This window comes from Puntigrus tetrazona, unplaced genomic scaffold (assembly GCF_018831695.1).
Source record: "Puntigrus tetrazona isolate hp1 unplaced genomic scaffold, ASM1883169v1 S000000005, whole genome shotgun sequence".
Taxonomy (NCBI): domain Eukaryota; kingdom Metazoa; phylum Chordata; class Actinopteri; order Cypriniformes; family Cyprinidae; genus Puntigrus; species Puntigrus tetrazona.
In genome coordinates, this window is record NW_025047685.1 from 136,038 (window position 1) to 158,031 (window position 21,994).

Below are 21,994 nucleotides of genomic sequence, written 5' to 3' on the forward strand. Positions count from 1 at the left end.
GCACCTTATGGATATTATTCTGTTTTATTTTGCTGATGACTTGCCAACTTGGCAACAAAAAGACTGTACATAGAAATAATTAAACTGCTTAAAAGAAATTCTTGTGTGTACCAATTTGTGTATTATTACAATGCGCAATAAGATATAATAGGATATACCATTATGATCTACAATCACAATGACCCTGTTATGTTTACTGTTGTATTACACGCTAAAAATAAACAGTGCCTGAATTTCGTTCAGATAATTTGTTTAATATAAATCTAGCCTAGTTCTAAAAAGATTCCTTTAAATCTGACATATCCCGCTCTGAAAGACTGGTTATGAAATTGAGTTACACGGAACACTGGCGACCTCGTGCGTACAAACTGATAATTATATCAGATTATTTAGATTTCTTACTTTTTAGATTTTTGTCACGTGCTAACTCTTCTTATCGCTAGCAATGATGATCCAGTCAGATTTATTTTTTAATAAAGCTAAATGTATAGAAATATCTTTTAAGGATTACATTTTGTTCTAAAGATAAACAATTATACTTAACAGCGAGTATCACGAACCTCCGCTAGATGGCACAGGAGAGTTTTTCAGCTGTTTGCCACGATCGGATAGATTTTACCGAAGAAGAGAGAAACGCTTGGCCCTCGTAGAATAGTTTTGCTTTTCCATTTTCTATATTTCTATTCCTATCGACAGTATTTTTTGCTCTTAGCGGCATATTTCGGAAAACATGAATGAGGATATTTTGACCACTCTGAAAATACTGATCATCGGAGAAAGCGGAGTGGGCAAATCCAGGTATGATAAGTTTGCAGATGTCATTTGATGGAACAACAACAACCAAGAACTTATGCTTATATTACATGCTTACGTTAAAACGACCTGACCTCGCTTTAGATATGAACTTCTGAATGTTTGTCAGTTCAGCGCTCTCAAATTCCCATGCCACAAATAACAAGATTGCAGATGTGTGTTTGTGTCATAATTTGCTTGTAAGAAGGAAAGTCTCTGATTCAGGTTTCTTTCCCCTCTTTCTCAGTCTTCTTTTGAGATTTACAGATGATACATTTGATCCAGAAATTGGTGCAACAATCGGTAAGTCTGTAGAATCAGGGTCCAACATGCAAAAAAAAACAAAAAACAGAAATATTTCATCCTTTGTAGCTAAAGTAGATACACTGTCACAATGTGTTTTGACTTTCTGATAACTGACATGTACATATATTGCAGTATACGTACGAAATATACTGATTATTAATATATTATTAATATATTGATAAATCGGCTTCTATTGCCATATAGTTTTGTATATAGATTTTTACTGGTTGCAGATTACTTTTTGTGTGAGCATGAGGATTTTCTTGGTTTTTCGGTTTGCTTTTTTGTGTGTCTTTATAATGTAACGAAAACAGAAACCTAACCATCACTGTACACACTGACGTACATCGCATATGCTTCTCTAGTGCCCGTCTGACTTGAAGAACAGCTTTATTTGCATTGTTGAAATTCTGGAACTAAAAGCGACATTTTATATATATTATCATTTAATATAAATGTTGTAAAATCTTGTTTAATAGCTACACTTTTTCACTCGTATCTTACTAAAGTATACTTTAGGTCACACTTAGTTAGAGGACTGATTTTCAATATTAACTATTTACAACAACTTATGCCTCAGTACAATTACCTTGCTGCTTATTAATAGTTAGTAAGGTAGTTGTTAAGGCTGCAAATGTATTAATATGCTTATACACACACACACACAAATACAAATATACAGCCAATGTGTTAGTAATATGCACGCTAATAAGCAACAAGTTAATAATGAGAATCCTTCAAATAAAGCGTTACCTTATGTTGTGGGAATTCACTGGTTGTCCAAAGCAGTGGCCGTTACTTTGACACATTTAGGTTGACGTGCGTTGATGCGACCGCCGTTTTCTTTTGAAAGCCCCCCAATCCAAACCAAACAAGTCCAGATCTCCTTTGGCTTCCTCTGGTAAATCTGTCAGTGCCGTGTTGAAATTCAGGAGTACTTCATGCCTCCCGATCTTTCATTCACAGAGTGCTGAGAGATTTATTCCCCTGTCATCTTTACACATACTTTCATTTTTCTTTTATGAATGTAAATCACTTATGTTTGTAAGTGATGTGGCTTTGCTGAGTGATGAGACAGGTGGTTGAGTCGTCCTATTTTCTTTTTATCTGTACGTTATAAACCCACAATTCCCTATTCAGCTATAAATTCTGGTCTTTCTAACTTTAGTCGCTCCGGGCTTGTTGCCTGACAAATATCTGGGTCCATCAAAAATTAAATCTGTCTCGCTCTATATGAATGGTTTTATCATAATCCTCATAAAACATCTAGACTGCATTTCCATATATGCTTGTGAATCTTTTTGAATATCCCTCCTGATTGTTTACATTTGCTAGTGTTTGTCTGTTTTGTAAATTTTGTAACCCTGTCTGTACCCAGTGTAAACCTGACACGACCTCCCAAATCCTTATTTTAGAGGATGTCCTCAATTCTAAATAAACGTTTTCTCTTTTTTAATGTTGTTAAAATGCAGAACTGTATTAAAACGTTTGACCCTCTCAAACAAGCACTCTCTATTCTATTTGCATTCTATCTACTTTTTGGTATTCTATCCTTGTTACGTGTACTTTAGTAGACTAACCAGAACTTGTCACATCACTTGCATGACGTTGGTCTGATTGCATGTATTGTTTTCATTTGCAAGTCATTTTGGATAAAAGCATAAATTATCAAATGTAAATTTTAAACGGTGAAAGCTATTATAATGTTCTGCATCTACTAAGCACGTCGTTTATTTCCATTAAGGTGTAGATTTCAAGGTGAAAACCCTGGCTGTGGATGGAAACAAAGCAAAGCTGGCAATCTGGGTGAGCGGTCGATCATGGATCATACCTGTATTTAGATTTTAGAGTGGCGCAGATTTATGTTTTGCGAAAGTTAAAGATTTATTATTTAGTTTCCTTGTCTTAGTGTGGACGTTACCTTTGTGAAAATGCTTTTATAAAACTTGTGGTTGTTTTTTTCCTAATGTAACACAAGATGGCAGTGTTGTTCCTTCTTTTTTTCCCCGAAGGCAGGCAACTATTAAGTAACGTCTTTATAGCTCAAAATATTCATTGCTACATGTTATTTAAGCCTGTTTTTTTTTTATTTTGTGTTTACAGGACACGGCGGGTCAGGAGCGTTTTCGAACTTTAACACCCAGTTACTACAGAGGGGCTCAGGGTGTCATTCTGGGTGAGCATAAACCGCTTTTTCACTCCTTTATTGTTAAAAAAACATGAAAAATCTGTACGTTTTAGAATTGTGTTATGTATATAGCGTGAATATACACTGGAATAATGTATGAAATATTTAGAGTTATATTTGTTTGATTTAGATTCATTTGATAAGTGTAATTGTCTATCGTTTAATTTAAAATGAGGTTTTTAAATGTCTTTTTAGTGTACGATGTCACTAGGCGAGAGACGTTTGCTAAGCTGGAAAACTGGTTGAGTGAGCTAGATACATATTGCACAAGAAATGATCTTGTCAAAATGCTGGTGGGAAACAAAATCGATAAGGTAAGTTACATTTAATACTCGTAAATGTTTCGTTTTTTTTGCCGTCTTTGCACCTGCCTGGACTTAGACTCCAAAGCCTGACATGGACAGATATGCTTTTCAACTCTACACCGCTCTGCACTTATCTACAAAAAAAATAGTAGTCATTCTGGATTGTTAAATAAATAACGCTTGCGTAGACGTGGAAGAGTTCTAATAAAGTTCTAATGAAAACAATGTCTGATACGGAGCTGTTTTTCCTCTGTTTGCGTAGGACGACCGTGAGCTAGAGCGAGAAGAGGGTCTGAAGTTCGCTAGAAAACATTCCATGCTTTTCATAGGTGAGGAAGTCACTAAGATGTTCCCTTCCTCCTCTGATGAATTACTTAATCCCTCATTAGTCACTAACGCACAAGCTTTAAATAGGAATACATTGACATTTTTACTTTGGTTTCATTTCCCATATTTCATTGCAAGATTCATCATCTTCACACGTGGAAAAATCCGACGTTTGACGTAAGATAGTTTATTCAACTGCCGTAATACACACATACACGCTACTATTTTTAAACACTTGGGCCCGTTTGCTTAAAAACAAAGATTGTGCTATTTAATTGAGAGATGGATTATTTGTATAAGTTGAGCATTCATTTATTGTGACGGTTAATTCAAGTCAGACTTTACAATGGTTCTGATTTATTTCTCATTTGAGCTTGTGTAATCGTAACAGTCCTGTGTATGTATTTGTGGGTGACGTCCTGCATTCCTCTGCGCTGTGGGTTTGGTTCGTAAGTCATGTGACACGCCTCATGAGTGGGTATGTAAGCAGCAATCTGTCTGAATTAGCCGTGAAGCCCTCACACCAAATGAAATCTGCAGATGGACACCATGGCTGCTGCCCTTGTGCCTGAGGCCAATGCTGTTTTTTCCAGATTTAATGTTTCCTATTCGCTTCTGCTTTCTCCTGACTTTTAATATCAAAGGCCAAGTGTTTCTTATGTTTTTGCGACACACTGTTCTCACAATTTCCGGTTGGTTTTGTACAAATTAGTCAGCAAGGCTGCATTGAAGGCGTGTGTAATGTTTCGTATTAAATACATTTTCTCTCGCTTTCGTGCAGAGGCCAGTGCTAAGTCGAAAGACGGCGTTCAGTGTGCATTCGAGGAGCTGGTGGAGAAAATCCTGCAGACTCCAGGCTTGTGGGAGAGCGTGCACAAGACAAGAGGACTTGCCCTGTCTGAACTCTCTGAAACCGGTCAAGGAGGCTGTGGGGCGTATTGCTCGCTTCTCTAACACACAAACCGCTGGTTAACCAGTGCAGGTTAGATTAGTTAACACGTACGTATGCTGGATATATAAACCTTTTTTGGCCTATGTATCTGTGCAAGCACACAAGCAACACTCATATTTAAATACTCGTGTTTAAAGCATTATCATTTAACAAGTCCAGCGATCGTCTGGAAAACTAGATAAGCCTCAGAGGGGAACTTTACCACATTTTTAGCGATGAAATTAATTTAAGGAACCGTTGAAGACACGCTCATCATTTGTATTCAGGAGAGGGGATGAAAAAAAAAACCCTTGATTACTCTATTATACCTCAGATCAGTTGGCTTCTCGGTTTGTATATTTCTCTTAGTGTTTTACTTTGTTTTGTCCCAGTGCCTGTGTTTCTTATTTAGGGAGAGGTAAACACTCATCAGTTTAACTCGACCTTTCAAACTGCTGGAATGAGACCTCAGTAGAACACAGATTTCCATCAACATGCCCTCGCTTGATGTCTGCAACGTGCGGAACTCCATCCTTTCTTTATCTGTCCATCTCTGGATCCCACTTTTTCCTACTGTCAGTCATTTGTTAACTCTCTTTCCTCTCTGTCGCTACATGTATCTGTCTTCAATTCAGCTCCGTCTCTGTTTCTCCACGTCCCTCTTTACAGAATAATAGAGTTACCAAGGATTTTGGATTCGTGTTTTACTACTTTTATTAACTCGGACCGCCCACATATAAAATACGTTTTTTGAAAAGTTTATAAATCAAAAAGATTGGCACAACAAGTTTCTGCTGCGCTTATAAATAAGGGTTAAAAAATGAATAACTGGAATAACATGGAATAGATTAATGAGAAAAGGCTAATTTCGTTCTTTTGAATGTAGGAATGTTTTCGCCTGCAGATTCACGGACGCTTATTGTCTCGACTTGTCTGTCCATCTCAGAGAAAGGAAAAAATTTGTAAAAATCTTTAGAGTGAGTCATTATGGTGTGAATATAGATGGCTGGTTTTCTCACACAGAGAAATGGAACGAAAGAACAAATTTAGAAAATAATAAATGTTCGCCAAAAAAATCGATGACACTTAACAGCGATGCCAAATGAATATTTCCATTCTCCTGGTTTAATCTGCGCTATTCGATCTGGACTATTTAGTCTGTTATGTTTGTTTTAGAGAAACATCCAGGGGGTCCCAGATGTCTGGTCTTGTGTTCGCAGCTTAAAAACTGGGTGGTAAAGTCCTGTTTAGAGCCAACCTCAGTTACAGCAGGTTCAGAAAGTGTGCGGCACATGTGGAAGGAAACGCTGGGTTTGCATGTACACCCACAGAGTATTTTAATTTTTGCACATCCATGCATTCCTTTTCACTTGCTTTGTAAATGCTAAGTGATAGGCAGTTATCAATGTATTGTATTGTTTCCAGTTGCATGCAGTGATGTCTTCTGTGCTTTTTATGGCAGTTATATGAAGTGGTTTACATTTTGACCGATGCATATCAAAATCAACCAATATTTCCATTGATCTGAGGATTTGTAACTAATTTAGGTTTGGGTTCCTTACATTATCGTATTTCTCTTTGTGTGTACGTTATTGCCATAAGCACTAAATCCAATTAATACACAAGAATTCATTTATGCAGTATTGCATACTGTTATTGCACATTCATTGCTGTATGTAAATATTTGCTGATGACGGTCATAAATACATTGTAATGTTGATGTTTGACACTATAATGCAGCACTTGAAATGACAATATTTTGTCTTTGAATACCTTTTTCTCTCTCTCTTTCACTTTCTCTCATACTTTTTCCAGCAGTGAGTTCTTGTTAAATATGACCCACCACAGGAATGCATCTCCAGGCCTCTGCGATTTCACCGTTTCCCGTTACATTTCTGCGCGAATGCTGTAGTGACTGAAGTGTTTGCTTATTCATGTGTTCAGATGGCATCTTCATATGGTTTCCGCACTCGTTCTATGTGGATGAATCCAAATCATTGCATTTGGGCAGACAGGCAGGTCAAGTAACCATAGTGATTGCAGGTTTTTCAGCGTAGATAGATGTCTTCAAAGCCGTTTGACTAGGAGGTGCGTAATTCCAAGTTGACAAATGAAGGCCCAGGCCGAGATCTTCTTGGATTAAGTACAAAATGATTTGAAGAAAGTATGTGTCGATCATACATCATTGGCGCTTTGCCTGTGTCTATACTGTATTGTTCTTATATGACTGGCTGTCCATACTAGTTCTGTAATTCAGTACGTTATATTCCCCTGAAGACTTCTCTAAATGCTCCCACCTGCCAGTTTCACCTTTGTCTTGGACGAGGAAGGGATATTCCAGGCACAATATTATAATTGCTTAATATAATACTGATGTCTAATTACGCTGCTGGTTAGGGTAGCTGAAAGCCTGGTTTGGACCAGTATGCTGAGGATCAGTGTTCAAACTTAAACATGTGCGGGTGACCAGCCATTCTGGTCTTTTCAGGATAAGGATATAAATCTGCTTTCTTAGGTTTCTGTGTTGAGCTTTTAATGCTGTATTTCTTACTGTTCAAGTTATAGTAAATTATTATTTGTTTGTATTATCTGTACCATTTCATGAAAAAGATTTCTAAATTTCCAGACCTGGATAAATGTCCTCTTAATGTGATCGAATTTCAAAAAAAAAAAAAAAAAAACTTTTACGAATTGCTGAGGTCTGAGGCAGTGTTAATTTGTCTTTGCTCTTTGATGAAAATATCTTGTAAATATCAACATTTTCATCATATGTTAATTTTAGTAAGATTGACTAAAATGCCATCTAATTTTAAACTGAAAATAAGAAAGGGAGTGGGAGAGAGGGTTACCTTTTTGAAAAAATAACCGGCATATGCTGGAAAGGTATGATTTGAAGCTGGCATACTGGATTGAGCTGGTTTAAAACTAGTCCAACCAGCAAAGGACCAGCTTAAACCAGCATCCCAGCTTCAAAACATACCTTACTTTTGTAGGGATCGGGAAAGTTCCTAATGTTGGGATTTAAAACTCAAATAAAGTGCTACAGCACTATATGTTGGCACACTTGCCTACGAGGCTGTAGAACACCGACATTGACATCATTTTTGGGTAAAGTATGCGATTAATTTGATATGTGTGTGTTTGGATTCATTTCTAACAAAGTGCTTCAGTTCTCCGTTTTTGATATACTATTAACAGTTAGCCTTTCTGCATTTTTATCTATGAAGAAACATTGTCGGTGCATTCTCAATGTCAAGCAATGTTTTTTTCCTCACCTCATATATTACCATTAATCTATTTAAGCTACAAGGCAACGATGCAGTCAAAAAATATAAAAGTTTTTCCCTTGCATTTATAAAAAGTTGTACGTATACACAACAACATTATCCGAAGGATTCTCGTTTACACATTTGTCTGAACATGTCAAATGCCATCTCACCAACTAAGGGGCTGTCCCGTAGTTGGTGAGATTAACACTTCTGGGATTTGAATCTGTCTTGGCTTTTGTGGCGATATAGCAGTATTGAACTGTTGAATATCTCTAGGTTCTGTTTTTCACATTCCTTTTGCTCGTTACGCGAAACCGGGTGCTTATATCTGTACATTTCTGCATAGGCCATCAGCCCATGTCTCATTAACTACCGTCTTTTATTCTTTCTTTTCCCCCTCTCTCTCTCTGTCGTGCACGGCTCAGTGCTCAGGCGACCTCTCTGTGGGCTCATCACACTGTCCTCCATGAGATCATTATGAGACTGCAATGGTGGTTTCATAAGGTGTCGAGTTCCCCAAACGATGCTGCATTTGTCCTGCTCACACACCCTGCTCTCGTTATCAGTCTGATTGATTTGCCGTATCGTCCGGGGGAACGGTGCCAAAGCAGTTGTGGTTCGGAGGACGGCTTACGGAAAGTGCACGAAGGGTCAGGCTTTAGTGATAATTTCGGAATCTGTATTTCACTCTAGAGACACATTTAGCGCATCGTGCTGTGTATAAACCAAAGGAACGTATTCATTAGAGTTCTACGGTAAATGCATCTTAATGGGGGGTGAAATGCGGGGTTTCTTTGTACCACATATTCTGTAGTTATTGATGGCATATTTGGCCAGTTTTGAAGCCTCGGTTAAGCGTGACATCGGTCTGAAAAGCAATTTGCTTGGCTGCCATCCATTTCCAAATCCTTCTTAACCTAGAATAAGACTCTATCTGGATCTGAAACCCTATTTATGTTAAGTATCAAGTTGATTAGAAATGTCTGTGGTAATGCGTGTAATTTTTTGCAATAATCCTCTACAACTGTCATAATCATTTCTCTCTAAGTGTTTAAAATACAGAAACTGTCAGAATAACCAGAGTTTATTCTTTCTAGATAAATAGTTCTTCTGACTAGTTGGATACGTACCTTGGAAGTTCATATTGGTCACATTGCAGAAACAGCTCTCAAGCTTTTTGTGGACTTTAATGCCATTATTGCAGCTCAAATTCTCACTTATTCACTAAATTGTTCTTATAATAACTTTTAGTTGGTTGTAGTAACTTTTAGAAACATTTTATTACAATACAGCATTACAAATCTATGTCTACACATTCTGAAAAAAATTGTCACTGGAGCAATACCCTCACTGCATATTGCTACCTTAAGACAGGGGTTGTAAAACTAGAGTGTCAAATAAAATGTCATAGTCATTTAGTTGGTGCTGGTAACCTTGTGGGCAGCGCGTCAACATTCAGCTCCATTGTTCTTTGAGTGTCATGAGTTCAAGTCCCAGCGCATAGACCTTTTTCCAATACTGTCCCCCCTTTCTCTCTACCACTTTGCTTACTGTCAGCTACGATGAAGGCAAAAAACCCAAAAAATTTAATTGAAGATTCACACTGTTTCCCTGAATTTATATAAAATTGCACCATAAAGACCAGCTTAGGGTTTCAGCAGAATTCCAAAGAGGCTATATGATGATTTAAAATGTTTAATTATATTATAAAAAACTATAATTATATCACTCGGACACCACAGCATTAACTGTGTGTGATCACTACACTATGTGTGTGTGCGCTTGTATGGGTTAGATGCGGAGTACACACTCTGAGTATGGGTCACCATACTTGACCGCATGTCACTTCACTCTCAGTTTCTGTTAAAACCAATACTTTACACAATCATAATTACAGCAGAAATGCCAAAGAAATTATTATTGCCTTTTTTTGCATAGGGATCCTTCCAATATTTGGTTAATGTCAAGTCAAAGACCTCTGCCTGAAAGGGGTCATGAACTGAGAAAAAGAGGTCACTGTACTACAAAAAACATCATGTAAGTTTCTGTCTCATTAGTCTAAAATCATCGTATATTGAAACTAGCTTACAGAGTGTATAAGCACCACCTCCACAGAAGAAGAGCAAAGCCTGCAATGTTGTACCGAATATTTTGGAATGACTGCAACACTGTTAGACAATCAAAGCAGTTGGCATTTACTTCTGCATTTGCCATGCTTATTCAAACAGAGCTTTCCAACGAGGGAGGTCAAAATAGCCTAATATTTCTTTCAAAAATCTTTGTTTTGGACCTCAGAAAACCATGCATAGAAAATAAAAAATAAAGGGAGTTCAAGACCTGTTTTATAGGATAATATATGCACTTTTTAGCATAGATATGGCACACAGGATTACCTTTCGAGGATAATGTGCCAGTGACAAGTTGTTTCATACATTGTGGCTGTCCACAGATATTTTAGGATAAATTTCATTAACACACAGTTGAGAGAATTAAGCAGAGATATGATGATAAAATGACTCAGAACATTCACAGAGCTTTTTAAACTTGCATGTACCATCTAAAGAACCTCACTGTCAGGTCCCTGACTTCAGTCTTTAAAACAAACTTCTGAATTCCACCTCTCTGCTCTGCTCTGGCTGTAAAATCTGCTGCGCACGATTTAGATTTGGTTGGGCTGTCCACTTTCTCCAATCCATCCATCGTTTTCAATCTCTGTATTTGACAGAGCTCTGACATCCCGTCCCCAATTTTGCCGTCTTTTCTTTCTTCACCTTTGTTTTTCAGACATCGGATTTGTGCGACAGCGCTTTCCTCATCAATAAAAAGGAAATTAATAACGCTGTCTAAATTCCATAATGCAAGGTCTACCACATGAATTCTGACGTGACCATGACCATCCGTCTTCTGCCCCTCAAGTATTGATTTAGTGGTGATGGAAAATAAAAGACCCTACACTGAAAGGAAAAAAAAAAGTCCTTTGCTCTCAAAGTCAGTTTTTAGCACAAAGCTAAGTGGGCACATGGGAGGCCAAAGCATGAATTAGTGGCTTCATTCATCTTTTGCAGATCTGTGGCTTTCAGCGTGCTCCCTTGTGACATCCCGTTGGCCCGAGTGTGCTCAGTGGGATTCCTGGAGCATTCTGTCATTCACTCCACACATACATGCACACATAAAGACTACCAGATTGACTACTACAGTATAGGGCGCTGTAGCCACAGGCTTCTATAATAAACTAATCACATTGTATCAACACACAGAGGGTGTAAGCTTTCCTCAAGCAGAAGAGGCAGTGCCATGGAAAAACCGCATGTTTCACTGAGACAGTCCCTTTTCTGTGTTCTGCGTGAAAGGAAAGAGGATGAAAACAGTCTGGTGGTCCTATTGGTCACATGATTGGCACACACGCTAACAGATTCTTTATTTTGTGTAAATAATCTCGACTTGTGAAGTAATTGTAGTATTTATTTCTGTTTGACTGTCTGATCTTGTGCTCTTGGTGACAAGCCGGTAACTTGAATGCGCAAAATTGCCTGAAATTTCATGGTTGGATCTCTCAATAGCCAATCTCTGTTGGAATATAATATGGAAGCCATCATATTGTGTAATACTGGTGTGCTTAAAAGTAGCGGTAAATCACTACTGTGTTTTACTTGTCTGTCCCAGGTTGTGGATAACCTGTCTGCTTTTACTTACTGCTCCAAACAGGCCAGTCTGATTTAACTGCATCAGGCACTTGTTAATGCACAAACTATGATTTGTTGGCTCATTTTCATTTTTTTTTTTTACCCCGTACTGTACAAAAATCCATCTAATGATTAATGCTTTTCTGAGTGTGTTGTGAGAGCCAGTAATTCTTTCTTACACTTCTGGCTTTAAAAGTGCAAAAGCAGCCCTGCTTTGAGGTGCTTTCGACTGCACTGCTGGAGGTCTCAAGTCTGATTTCACCTTTGGCAAGGTTTAGCGCTAAAATGTTTACATTTGGCCAATCAAGCTTCAGACAGTAGCGCCTACACTAGAGTGAGATCATGTGTCCTGCCCCACCAGCAGCATTATTATAAGTCTACAGCACGTAACAGACCAGGTAGGCCATCATATCCCTCATTCAGCTCCCTCCAAGTTGCTCAACAGCCCTTTCTACACCTGATAATAACGTTTCAAGTGTCTGTTGTAAGCAGAAAGTCTCTGACTACATTATTACATGTGTAGTCTTATTACTGTATGTACTATAAGTGTATATATATATATATATATACACACACACACACACAGACACACACAAACATTCAGTACTCAAAATTAAGATATTTCTGCTGTAATTATGACAAAAAGTTTGAAAACTTGATATGTGAAATTAATTAGCCATGCACAATACATTTTATGATTATAGAAATTGTATTGTATTTTAACACCTTAGTTTTACGCCTTTTAGCATTTTAGTTTAGATTTCGGTTATTTTAATTTTGAATAACAATATTTTCAATGCATATTACTATCCAAAAATTCGGTATATTTACAGTAGGAAATGTACTAAATACCTTCATGGAACATGATCTTAACTTAATGTCCTTATGATTTTTACCATAAAATTTAAATTTTAACCTATGCGATGTAGTTTTGGCTACAAATACAACCATGCTAGTTGGAACAGGGTCATATATGTATATAGGATTGTTTATAAGAATTAATATATGGTGGTCAAATTAAATGACTAATTATTTCATAATCTAATGGTAATAATTATCTTTTCCACTGAAGCTGACTTAATTTCATTTACCCGGTTTAATATCAGCCCTGTACTTGAATTAAAAGTCTGCACCTTTGAGATTCTACAATCCCAAATGTCAAAAGCAAAGCCTCCAGAATATCAGTAAAAGAGCTTCTGAACGATGGCTGTTTCATTCCAAAAAGGAAAAACTCACGTTATGCTGTCAGTTTTTATAAGTCCAGTAGTTTGTCTAATCTTCAGGCCTGGATTAAGCCATCTGTTATGGTGAAGACCTCATAGGACCTTTGATGGTTAGCAATTGTTTGACTGGAAAGTGGAGTGTTTGAGTGAACTACACTGGACGTCAGAGGATCTAGAGAAACATATATTACCATCATAGAGTGATTCCCAGGCACATCTCTCTGTTTTATTGTCTTTTTATTGCTTTGGATAGATGACAGAGAGCAAGAGCCCTATTTGTAATGTGATGTGCATGTGCACAAAGATTCAATGTTGATTCAATTATGTTGGCCAATCAATCATTTTCCACGAGCAAAACAAAGATAGAAGCGGAAAAGTTGCAGTCTGGCCCAACTTTTTTTTTCCTTGGAGAACTAACCTCTTTTGTTTGATGACTGACTGTGTAATTGAAAAAATTGTTTTGCTGTCAGAAGTCTTATTTAGAGATAAGGCCTCTATCAAGTTCTAGTTCTGGTCTTCGGATTTGTTTCATCCTCACTTAAAGAGCGCTGAGCTCTCTTAATGTGTTGTAAAGTGACTCCTGCTCACCACAAGTCTCCCGCCGTGGAGTTTAAATCCAGACATCAGGGTCATATCAAAAATACAAACACATAAAGACATGTTTAAAAATGAGTGAGTTAGGGAGCAAATCAATGTATGAAGGGCCAGGGGCCTGCCTGTGGAAAGTGCCCGTCAGGATTTGGATTTATGAAGCCATCATAGCACTCGTGTATGAGTGCTGCCCCAAAATACCCACTGGCAAAGTGATGCCACATTGCCTGCCAAGTTTACATGTGTAATTGTGGATTCCCTAAGAGAAAATATGTCACATTAAGTGTAAGAGAGAGACTGTGTGAGTGAGAGTGCAACAATTATTAAACCTGTCATTTGGCCATAGGCATAAGGCCGCAGGTAATCACAGCCATATGCTGATATTCAGACCAGCAGCATGATTGCAAGTGTATTGCTTTTATACAAAACACAATAAATTAAAACCGAGTAACTTATACGTTTATACTTGCTTATACTCATACATTTAGTTTTGAACTAATTATTTGAGCGAATGACTCAATGACTCATAAGTTGCATTCAAAAAGGTACTACATCTGAAAAAGCAATAACTTTGTGACTCTTGAAAAGTTCACAAAGTTCACATCTTCATCAGTTTGGCAACACTTGCTGCAATATATTAATATTAGTCTAAATAAGATGATGAAATACAGTTACACAGAACATTGTTTTGCTACACTGTAGTACCTGTGCAACTGTGATTATGCAAATGGCGATCAATCCAGCAAAAAAAAAAAAAAAAAAAACCATGGTCACGCTTTTACTGTAATAAAACCATGGTTAATTTTCATATTTTTGGGCATTTGTTGGGGTTCCCTTTGAAACGTTTCTGTTTTTGCTACTTGCAATGCTTTTCTGTATTTGGTTGCATTGTGTGTATCTGCAGCGTGTGTATTGTAGTGTGCAGTGTGTATTTCTGTATTGGGTTCTTTTGCTAGTATTTGTAGCGTATTTCTGTATTTTGAGTATTTGCAGCATTTGTTGTCAAACCAATGAAAATCTAATTTGTAAGTCTAATCAGCCACCGTACTCATAAGATAGTAATATCTCATAAGATAGTCATCTCTTGTCTTTTGCCTACTACTGTATATAGATTCTTTCCTAAACAATTCTGCATTTCTGAATGATTCAGTGACTCACTCAAAGGTAATAACTTGTTTCATTGCAGAAAGTGTTTTGAAGGAATCAGTTGAATTAATGATTCAGTGACTGAATTACACCTACTGCAGATAGAGTTACTGTAGAATTTTGACGTAATACACTGAAAATGTTATATCAGCACGTTCAGTGAACAGTATAAAATCTATTTCGCCCTGCTATGGTTAAGATTCAGATTAGGTGTGAGAGGAACTGAGAGCGAAGCGTTCACGACTGATATATTACAGACACAGAGATAGTTGAACTAACAGCAGCCCAGGAAAGAGAAAGGGAGACACTGAGAGCAAAGTGAGTTGAGGTTTTGTGTTACAGATGGTAATTTGTAAATCATAAGCTCCATTCAGGGGTCACATTTAAAACACTGTGACTCTAGGCGGATGGAAACTTTTGTCTGTAATTTTTCATCGTGATATGATGCACTAATATGTGTTACTGTCAGTTTAGTTGTAAATATTGTCTGCCTGAAAACATTTGGCAAGCGGACATAGGCATCTAATATGATTTCTGTGTATTTATCATTGTATAGTCTAGAATACATCACAAAACGTACCCAGAGACCAATATTTTGAGTTGGAGTCTAGACGGTTTGTTTATTGACAACAGTAGGTTTATCCAAAGTGGAGTCGTCGCTGTTACCTTTAGATTTTTTAAGTGCTTTCTTTTGACTCCATGCCACACACACACACACACACACACACACACACACACACACACAAATGAAGAACACTTCATCAACAGTGTATCGGAGAATATGAACGGCTGAAGCGCGTGAGGACGTTGCTTTCTTTCTCTCGCTGTCCCTCTCAGCCAAACCGCATTCCAGCTGCAGCTGCCATCCCTTCCATCTGCTCTACTGACGCGGTTCCACTTCACTGTACTCAGGAATTTATTTAACTTTCGGTTTAGAAATATTAGACAGAGAAACATGGGCCCTGAGGTTTCACCCCCTCCTCTCCGTGTCTTTTATGTTTGATCTTGTCATTATGTGCTGTGTGGTTCGGGCTCCTGATTTGTAATATATTTCTGCTGTCATAACTACTCGTGGCATGGCACTTCTGACCTGGCGAGGACTGATCCGCTTCAGACATGAAAGTCAGTTATTCTAAACAAAACACAGGGGTATAGCAGCGGATATACTTGATTTAAGAAAGGAGAAGTTTAGACAGAACAGAGGAAGAGAATATAAACTCTGGAGGACTTACATTATTAAGTCAAAATTAAAGTAGTTATCTAATATTATAAAATAGTGTTTCCCAAACTTCCCAAGGTTTAAGTAGCCCTTCACTGACAGTCAGAATGTCCCTTTAACAATTTATGCCGCTAACATTATTATTATTCTTATTAGTTATTATGGTGCTATTTTTAATTTATAAAAAAACCCTTAAAATTCCTCAGTGTTGCTGGTTTTTTATTTTTGTTATTTTCCAACCATTGCACTCAAATATACAATTTAAAGTTTTTAAAATATTGCTTTTTTTTCTATTTCACAGTTTGTATCTCTGACATGCATAATATATGAAAAATATCCTTTAATGTATTGACCTGAGGTCACATTTTCAAGGGTTAGTGTTTTTTTTTTTTTTTAGTATTATTTATTTTATTTTTCTCAGAAATAGGGCCATCTCACTCATCTATATCCCCCAGGATAGAGTGAATGAATGAATTTATACATAAATCAAACAATACCTATATATTTAAAAGATCTTAAACTAGATTTAGGTTTATTAGTACTTACTCAAAGGTCATAATAGCGAGGTTAATAGTGAGAATTGGACCTTAAAATGTGACTATTCTTATTAATGTTACTGCTATTATTGCTATCATGACTGCTATTGGTTTAACAAAATCTGTTCTCATGATGTAGCCTTAGATTTAAAATCATACTTTTCCTTTTTTGGGCCACAACACATTCAGTGGAAATTCCAGCAGCGTCTCTGATTAATCCCTTTTCCGTAAAACATTTCTGTTATATGTCTTCACAGAGCGCTACACAAAGCAGCATATTGTGCATTTGTATTTTAATAACACGCCTTTGAAACCACTTATTTTCTCTCTTAACATTTCTTGTGGTTACTTGGAGGTTCACAGTATGAATTAAAGACAGGAAATGTTTTGAGCACCTCAAGTTAGCGCGCTGAAGTACGGCTACAGAAACACGGCTGCATCCGTGCCGCTCTGAAGGGTGAAGTCTTAGCCAGAATAAAGGAAGGAGCGAGATTCCTTGAAACATCTGTGAATCTGGAGGAATAATAAGAGCTACAGGAAAACAATGCCAACTACCACCTTCCGCTCTTAAATGAAAACAAAAAAGATCTAAAGGAAATAATCCATTAGGAAACATAATGCAATGGATCACACTTATTATCTGTGACTCAGACTATTGTAGTTTTGTGGCAGCATAAAAGGCATTAAAGAAAAATCATTGAATATATTACATTTCTATGGTCAATCAAACTCTGGTTAAGGAAAAATGTATCCCATGGCTTTGAAAAATAGTCCTGTTTTTGGAAATCCTATTAATTCCTAATGTCTGGTTTTTTTTTTTTTTAAAGCACATTTCTTATGCATAATCAGAACACAATAAAAACAGTAAAACCAGTCTTCAGTATCACATGATCCTTTAGAAATAATCAGATATGTTGATTTGGTATTCAAGAAACGTTTCTTACTATTACTAATCATGAAAACAGTTTTGCTGTTTAATATATTTGTGAAAACCATAATACATTTTATCCTTTGAATTTGTTACCTTAACACAAGTAGTGCATATTTGTGCCTACATAACAAAGGAAAGAAGGAGAAAAAAGTAGGAGTTTTGTATTGTGAAATAACAGGTTAAATATATGGCTTTATCATATTATAATATTTTAGAACAGTACATTTAATTATATTTAATTCCAATATATTATATATTAAATATTTATAGATTAAATAAAATTCTCCAGCCACCTCCAGCCAGGATGAATAATGTATGTGTGTGTATTGGACAAAATATGTAATAAATGTAGATTTATAATCAGTATAGTACTGGAATAGTATCTGACCCAGTGGCTAATCAGTGCTGAGGCTCTGGACTCTGTATCTCGTGTATGTCTCCATACAGGCAATTGATAATTAATGAACCAACAGACCACTGAGGCAAAGTAACTAATTATTCCAATATGGGACACGGGTCAAATTTCTTCATCTGACTGAAGCACTTTTTCCCTGTTCAGATGATTTTTGGAATTTCTTTGTATTCAGGTTGTGTGTGTGTGTGTGTGTGTGTGTGTGTGTGTGGTGTTTGACAGCAACTTGGACCCCGTGTCTGATGAGAAGGGTGGAGAGACGTCTGGAGTGTGTCACACAGCTGGCCGGCCCAGCATCCCAACCTGTTCAGCTAGATAATGGGTGAGATCCACAAACCTGCTCAAACATTTCAGCAAACGGCCTCGATGGAAAGTTCTGCTCAGAGCGCTGGTCTTTGCCAGCCTGCTTAGAGAGAAACCGAGGAACGGAGGAGAGACAATAGTAGGACAGAAAGAGCTAAAGAGAGACAAGGGGACTTGATTTGTGACTTTATGGTGGAGGTCTGAAGCCATCTTTCTAGACCATCTCGTCCATTATATTAAATACTAATAACGAAGGCTGAAGCTCTTTTAGTTCCTCATGCCTCACCCTCATTCTGCATGACTGGCATGTTTAACCCTGGATTCCACATGATTTAGAACCAGGCCAAGCGGCATGCTAGAACCATTAACAAGAAAGTAGATGAGCGAGATAAACCAGGACAGAGATCGGAGGCTAAACAGTCAGGAAATCTTGGTGGCTCTGTTTGTTTTTATTCATCTTTTATTCGTTGTTGATATTCTCTCTCTTGTGTTGATGTTCTTTTGTATATCTTTTAGACTGTTCATTGACATCAAGGTTAGCTAGAGCGTGTGGGCATTGTGTGTTTCCACAAAAAGTGTGTCTGCCTTTGTTTTAAAACATGTAAATGTTACAGGACAAAAATATCTAGCTAAATACCACAAAATAATCAACATTTCGTATCTAAAGCAACGTTGACTTGAGCTTCTAAATACATTTCGTATATGAATAGATGTTTTAGTTTGAAGCTCAAGAATAACTATGCAATGTGGAAAACTTACACATTAATGCTTCATTTTGCTGGCTTAGATTAATACAGCTGAGGCTTTAACCGACTAAATGAAGAGCGCAGCTTCATGTCTCGAAGTAAAAGGCACAGAGAGCATATGTCCATTCCCAGCATTTGTTCAGGATTAAACCCTTAAGGAAAGACAAGATCACACAGGCTTCCATTCTCGTCTTCCATCTTCCAGCTCTGTTTGTGCTGTGCGGTGTTTTTGTATTTACTGGGCTGAAACCAGCGTGAAGGCAAACAAGGTCTCTGCCTCTGGCGAAGTTAACAAGACGGCTTTCAAAAAGATGCAGAGGCTAAAAAAGAAAGGAGAAACTTGTCGTCTGAACTCAGGTCAAGCCACAGAGACAAATTAGTGAAATTTTATTTGTGTGTCTCAATGCAGTGTGAAGCATTCGACTCAGAACATTTCGGTTAGGAATGTATTCAACTTAACAAGTTAAAATTCAAATGGATACCCTATGTGTAAATGTTACCAATTATATGAGGTTTTATATAAAGCAGGATTTCAGAGGATTGTGCAGAAAGCAAATGCTAATGACGAAACGGCAAGCAACATCTTATCATCAAAAAAACATTTTTATTTAATGTTCGGTTGAAGTAAACAAGGTTCCTGGCGTAAAACTGAACATTAAAAGAAAATCAGAGAATAAATGAGATATTATGCATTCCTTCATTGGATAAACATCCAGTCTCTAAAATAAAAAAAGTATATAACTTAACAATAAAAAAATCAGACTATTATTACAGGTTTGTTTTTACAGTCTTTAATCATTTGAAATGTTCTAAAGTGTGCACAAAATCGCTGTTTGTCTGTCAGGTTCCTTTAGAGCAGGGTGTGCAAGGGAATACAAAAAATTAAATAAACGGAATTAGTCAAACTCAAAAAAGAGCGATGCTTTCTCTTCTCTTTGTTCTCTGGAATGGCGAAAAGAGATTCACACGTGATTGGAAAAAAAAAAGAAAAAGAAAGGAAAATTAGATATCAAAAGCAGATCAGATCATACGTTTTCCCAGTTTTTTAAGGAAAATTTCTAAAAATGTGCTACACTACTCTGCTGAGCAGGAAAACAGGGACATAGTGCTTATGAATTATAGTCTCAGTGGGTGTTTGTGAGTATTATTTTTAATACTGGAAAAAAGGCAGGAGGGTGTCAGATAAGTGCATGCAACTTTTTGAACAAGTCTCTTTGGCCTTCTCACCGCAACAAAAAAGATACAACATAAGATAGTGTTACCTCGCTCACTTCAAAAGTGGCTTTTAATTCTCTAAATTATATACTTGGCGTCCATAACTTTAATGTAAATAACATTTGCATTGAACATAATTTCTTTCCATTCAGTCAATACAAGACTAACACAGCTTGGTTGAACCAAAAAGGCAAAAACACTAAAAGATAAAACCGCAGGACAAACAAAAGTTTGGACGTTCACTGAACAGAGATGTGGTAATACTGCTATGGTCTGTGTTTTTTTTAAATGGAAGTATCTCTCGTACTTCTTGTAAACAGCAATTTGAGAGTAATTCTAACCATCTGAGAGAAAAAGGGGGTAAAACATGACTGGCCAAATCATTTAGCTTCCACTGAAGTACCTTGTTCAGAGTAGAAACGTGAGAAGGCAACACATTCGGTTTAGCGCTGATAATGGATTCATAAATATCCCTTTGGGTCACAGTCCTCGTCTCAAACAGATACAGACCAAACCTTGAAGCCTGTCTCTCTCTTTCTCATTGTTTGTCTGAGAAATGTGCATCACTGAGAGTGTGTGAGAGGAAGCAGAGACTAACCCAGCTAACAAAAACATGTTCTAAGAACATTTCATTGCATTATTTTGATTGTTCGCTGAACATTGAAAACATTTTATATACATTTTTAAGTCACTTCTTGTTATGCAATTGTTAAGGGAACGCTGGAATTTTACAAACGTTTTCAGAAATGTTTTCTGAACGTTTTCAGTTAAGTAGTGAATAAACCAGCTGATTTTTTTTCAGAAATGAAATATTCCATGAATGATGTATAAATAGTTTTTGTGATAATGTTATTAAAGACCACATGAATGAACTAGTGTCCTTTTAACGTTACCTTAAGAACATTTGTTGCCAAACTTTGGAGGACGTTGCTTGTTAGCTGGGAAGGAAGGCCTGGAATTTGATGTTGGCTGACTGAACTTATCTCTCGACTCACGGCTATTGTTGGCAGGTGACGGTTGAAGTTTTCCATTTTAGAGACAAAACAATGTCGCAGTCAAAGTCACATGAGATTTTGAGACAAAACATGAGTGTCTTCGTGACTTGCGCCGATTTCATTTTAAGGTCATTATCTCCCGTAGGCCGCGAGAAGAGTGCGCTACACACTCCTCCTGTCGTTTCAACCGTTTTATTTCTTTCAGAGAGGACATGAACTGTACATTCTCACTAATCTCTCCTTTGAGATGCATGAAGGCACTTTGGTGCGATACAATACAAATTTCTGATTAATATCAAAATAAGTTAACATTGCAAAAGTGTCTCGTTCAGAAATACTGTCGTTACTGACAATTCATCAACACTTATCAAAAAAGCTTATGCGACCCAAAGGAAATGCACAAATCGGTGAACTGAACAAGTGCTGCATTTCAGGGCACTTCATCGTACGCGAAATAACAATAAAAACAAACGAACCAAAAAATTCATTCTTTATCAGTACCACAAAGTTATAAACAATATTCAAAACAACTGAATTCCGTAAGTAGAAGAGCGGGATCTTCTGCGTGTTAGTATTTGTGCAGGATAGGCACTTTAACAGTCTTGATTTCAGCTATGTGTGAGGATTTCTGGATGATGCAGCTGGTGGTGGCGGCGGTGGCCCCGTCCTTGGGTTGAGCCAGGTTAGTGAGGGCCATGGCCGCGTTTATCTCCCTCCAGTATGTCTCGTCTTTCCTCTGTCCCTTCTCCTTCTGCATGCTTCTGTTGAATGTACAAAAAGCCTGTTACTGAAAGATGCTCAGGAGCTGCATTCAAAGTCATTCTTAGATGCTAAGTCTGAAACCAAACGTCTATGTGAAGGGTATATATATATATA

At 37.2% G+C, this 21,994-nt stretch overlaps 2 protein-coding genes across 2 annotated transcripts in view; one reads left to right on the forward strand and one right to left on the reverse strand.

Moving 5' to 3' along the window:
• Positions 1-602: 602 nt before the first annotated feature.
• rab18a (RAB18A, member RAS oncogene family) lies at positions 603-6,619 on the forward strand. The gene is made up of 7 exons (XM_043229443.1): positions 603-798; positions 1,040-1,095; positions 2,843-2,904; positions 3,202-3,274; positions 3,482-3,600; positions 3,854-3,920; positions 4,700-6,619. The coding sequence occupies exons 1-7, from the start codon at positions 731-733 to the stop codon at positions 4,870-4,872; spliced, it is 618 nt and encodes a 205-aa protein (XP_043085378.1). The 5' UTR covers positions 603-730; the 3' UTR covers positions 4,873-6,619.
• mkxa (mohawk homeobox a) overlaps positions 6,577-21,994 on the reverse strand; it is a 39,691-nt gene continuing 24,273 nt past the window's right edge. The window contains exon 7 of the mRNA XM_043229442.1: positions 6,577-21,879. Within this exon, the coding sequence (XP_043085377.1) occupies positions 21,687-21,879 (193 nt within the window). The 3' untranslated portion in view covers positions 6,577-21,686. The remainder of the gene's footprint in view (positions 21,880-21,994) is intronic.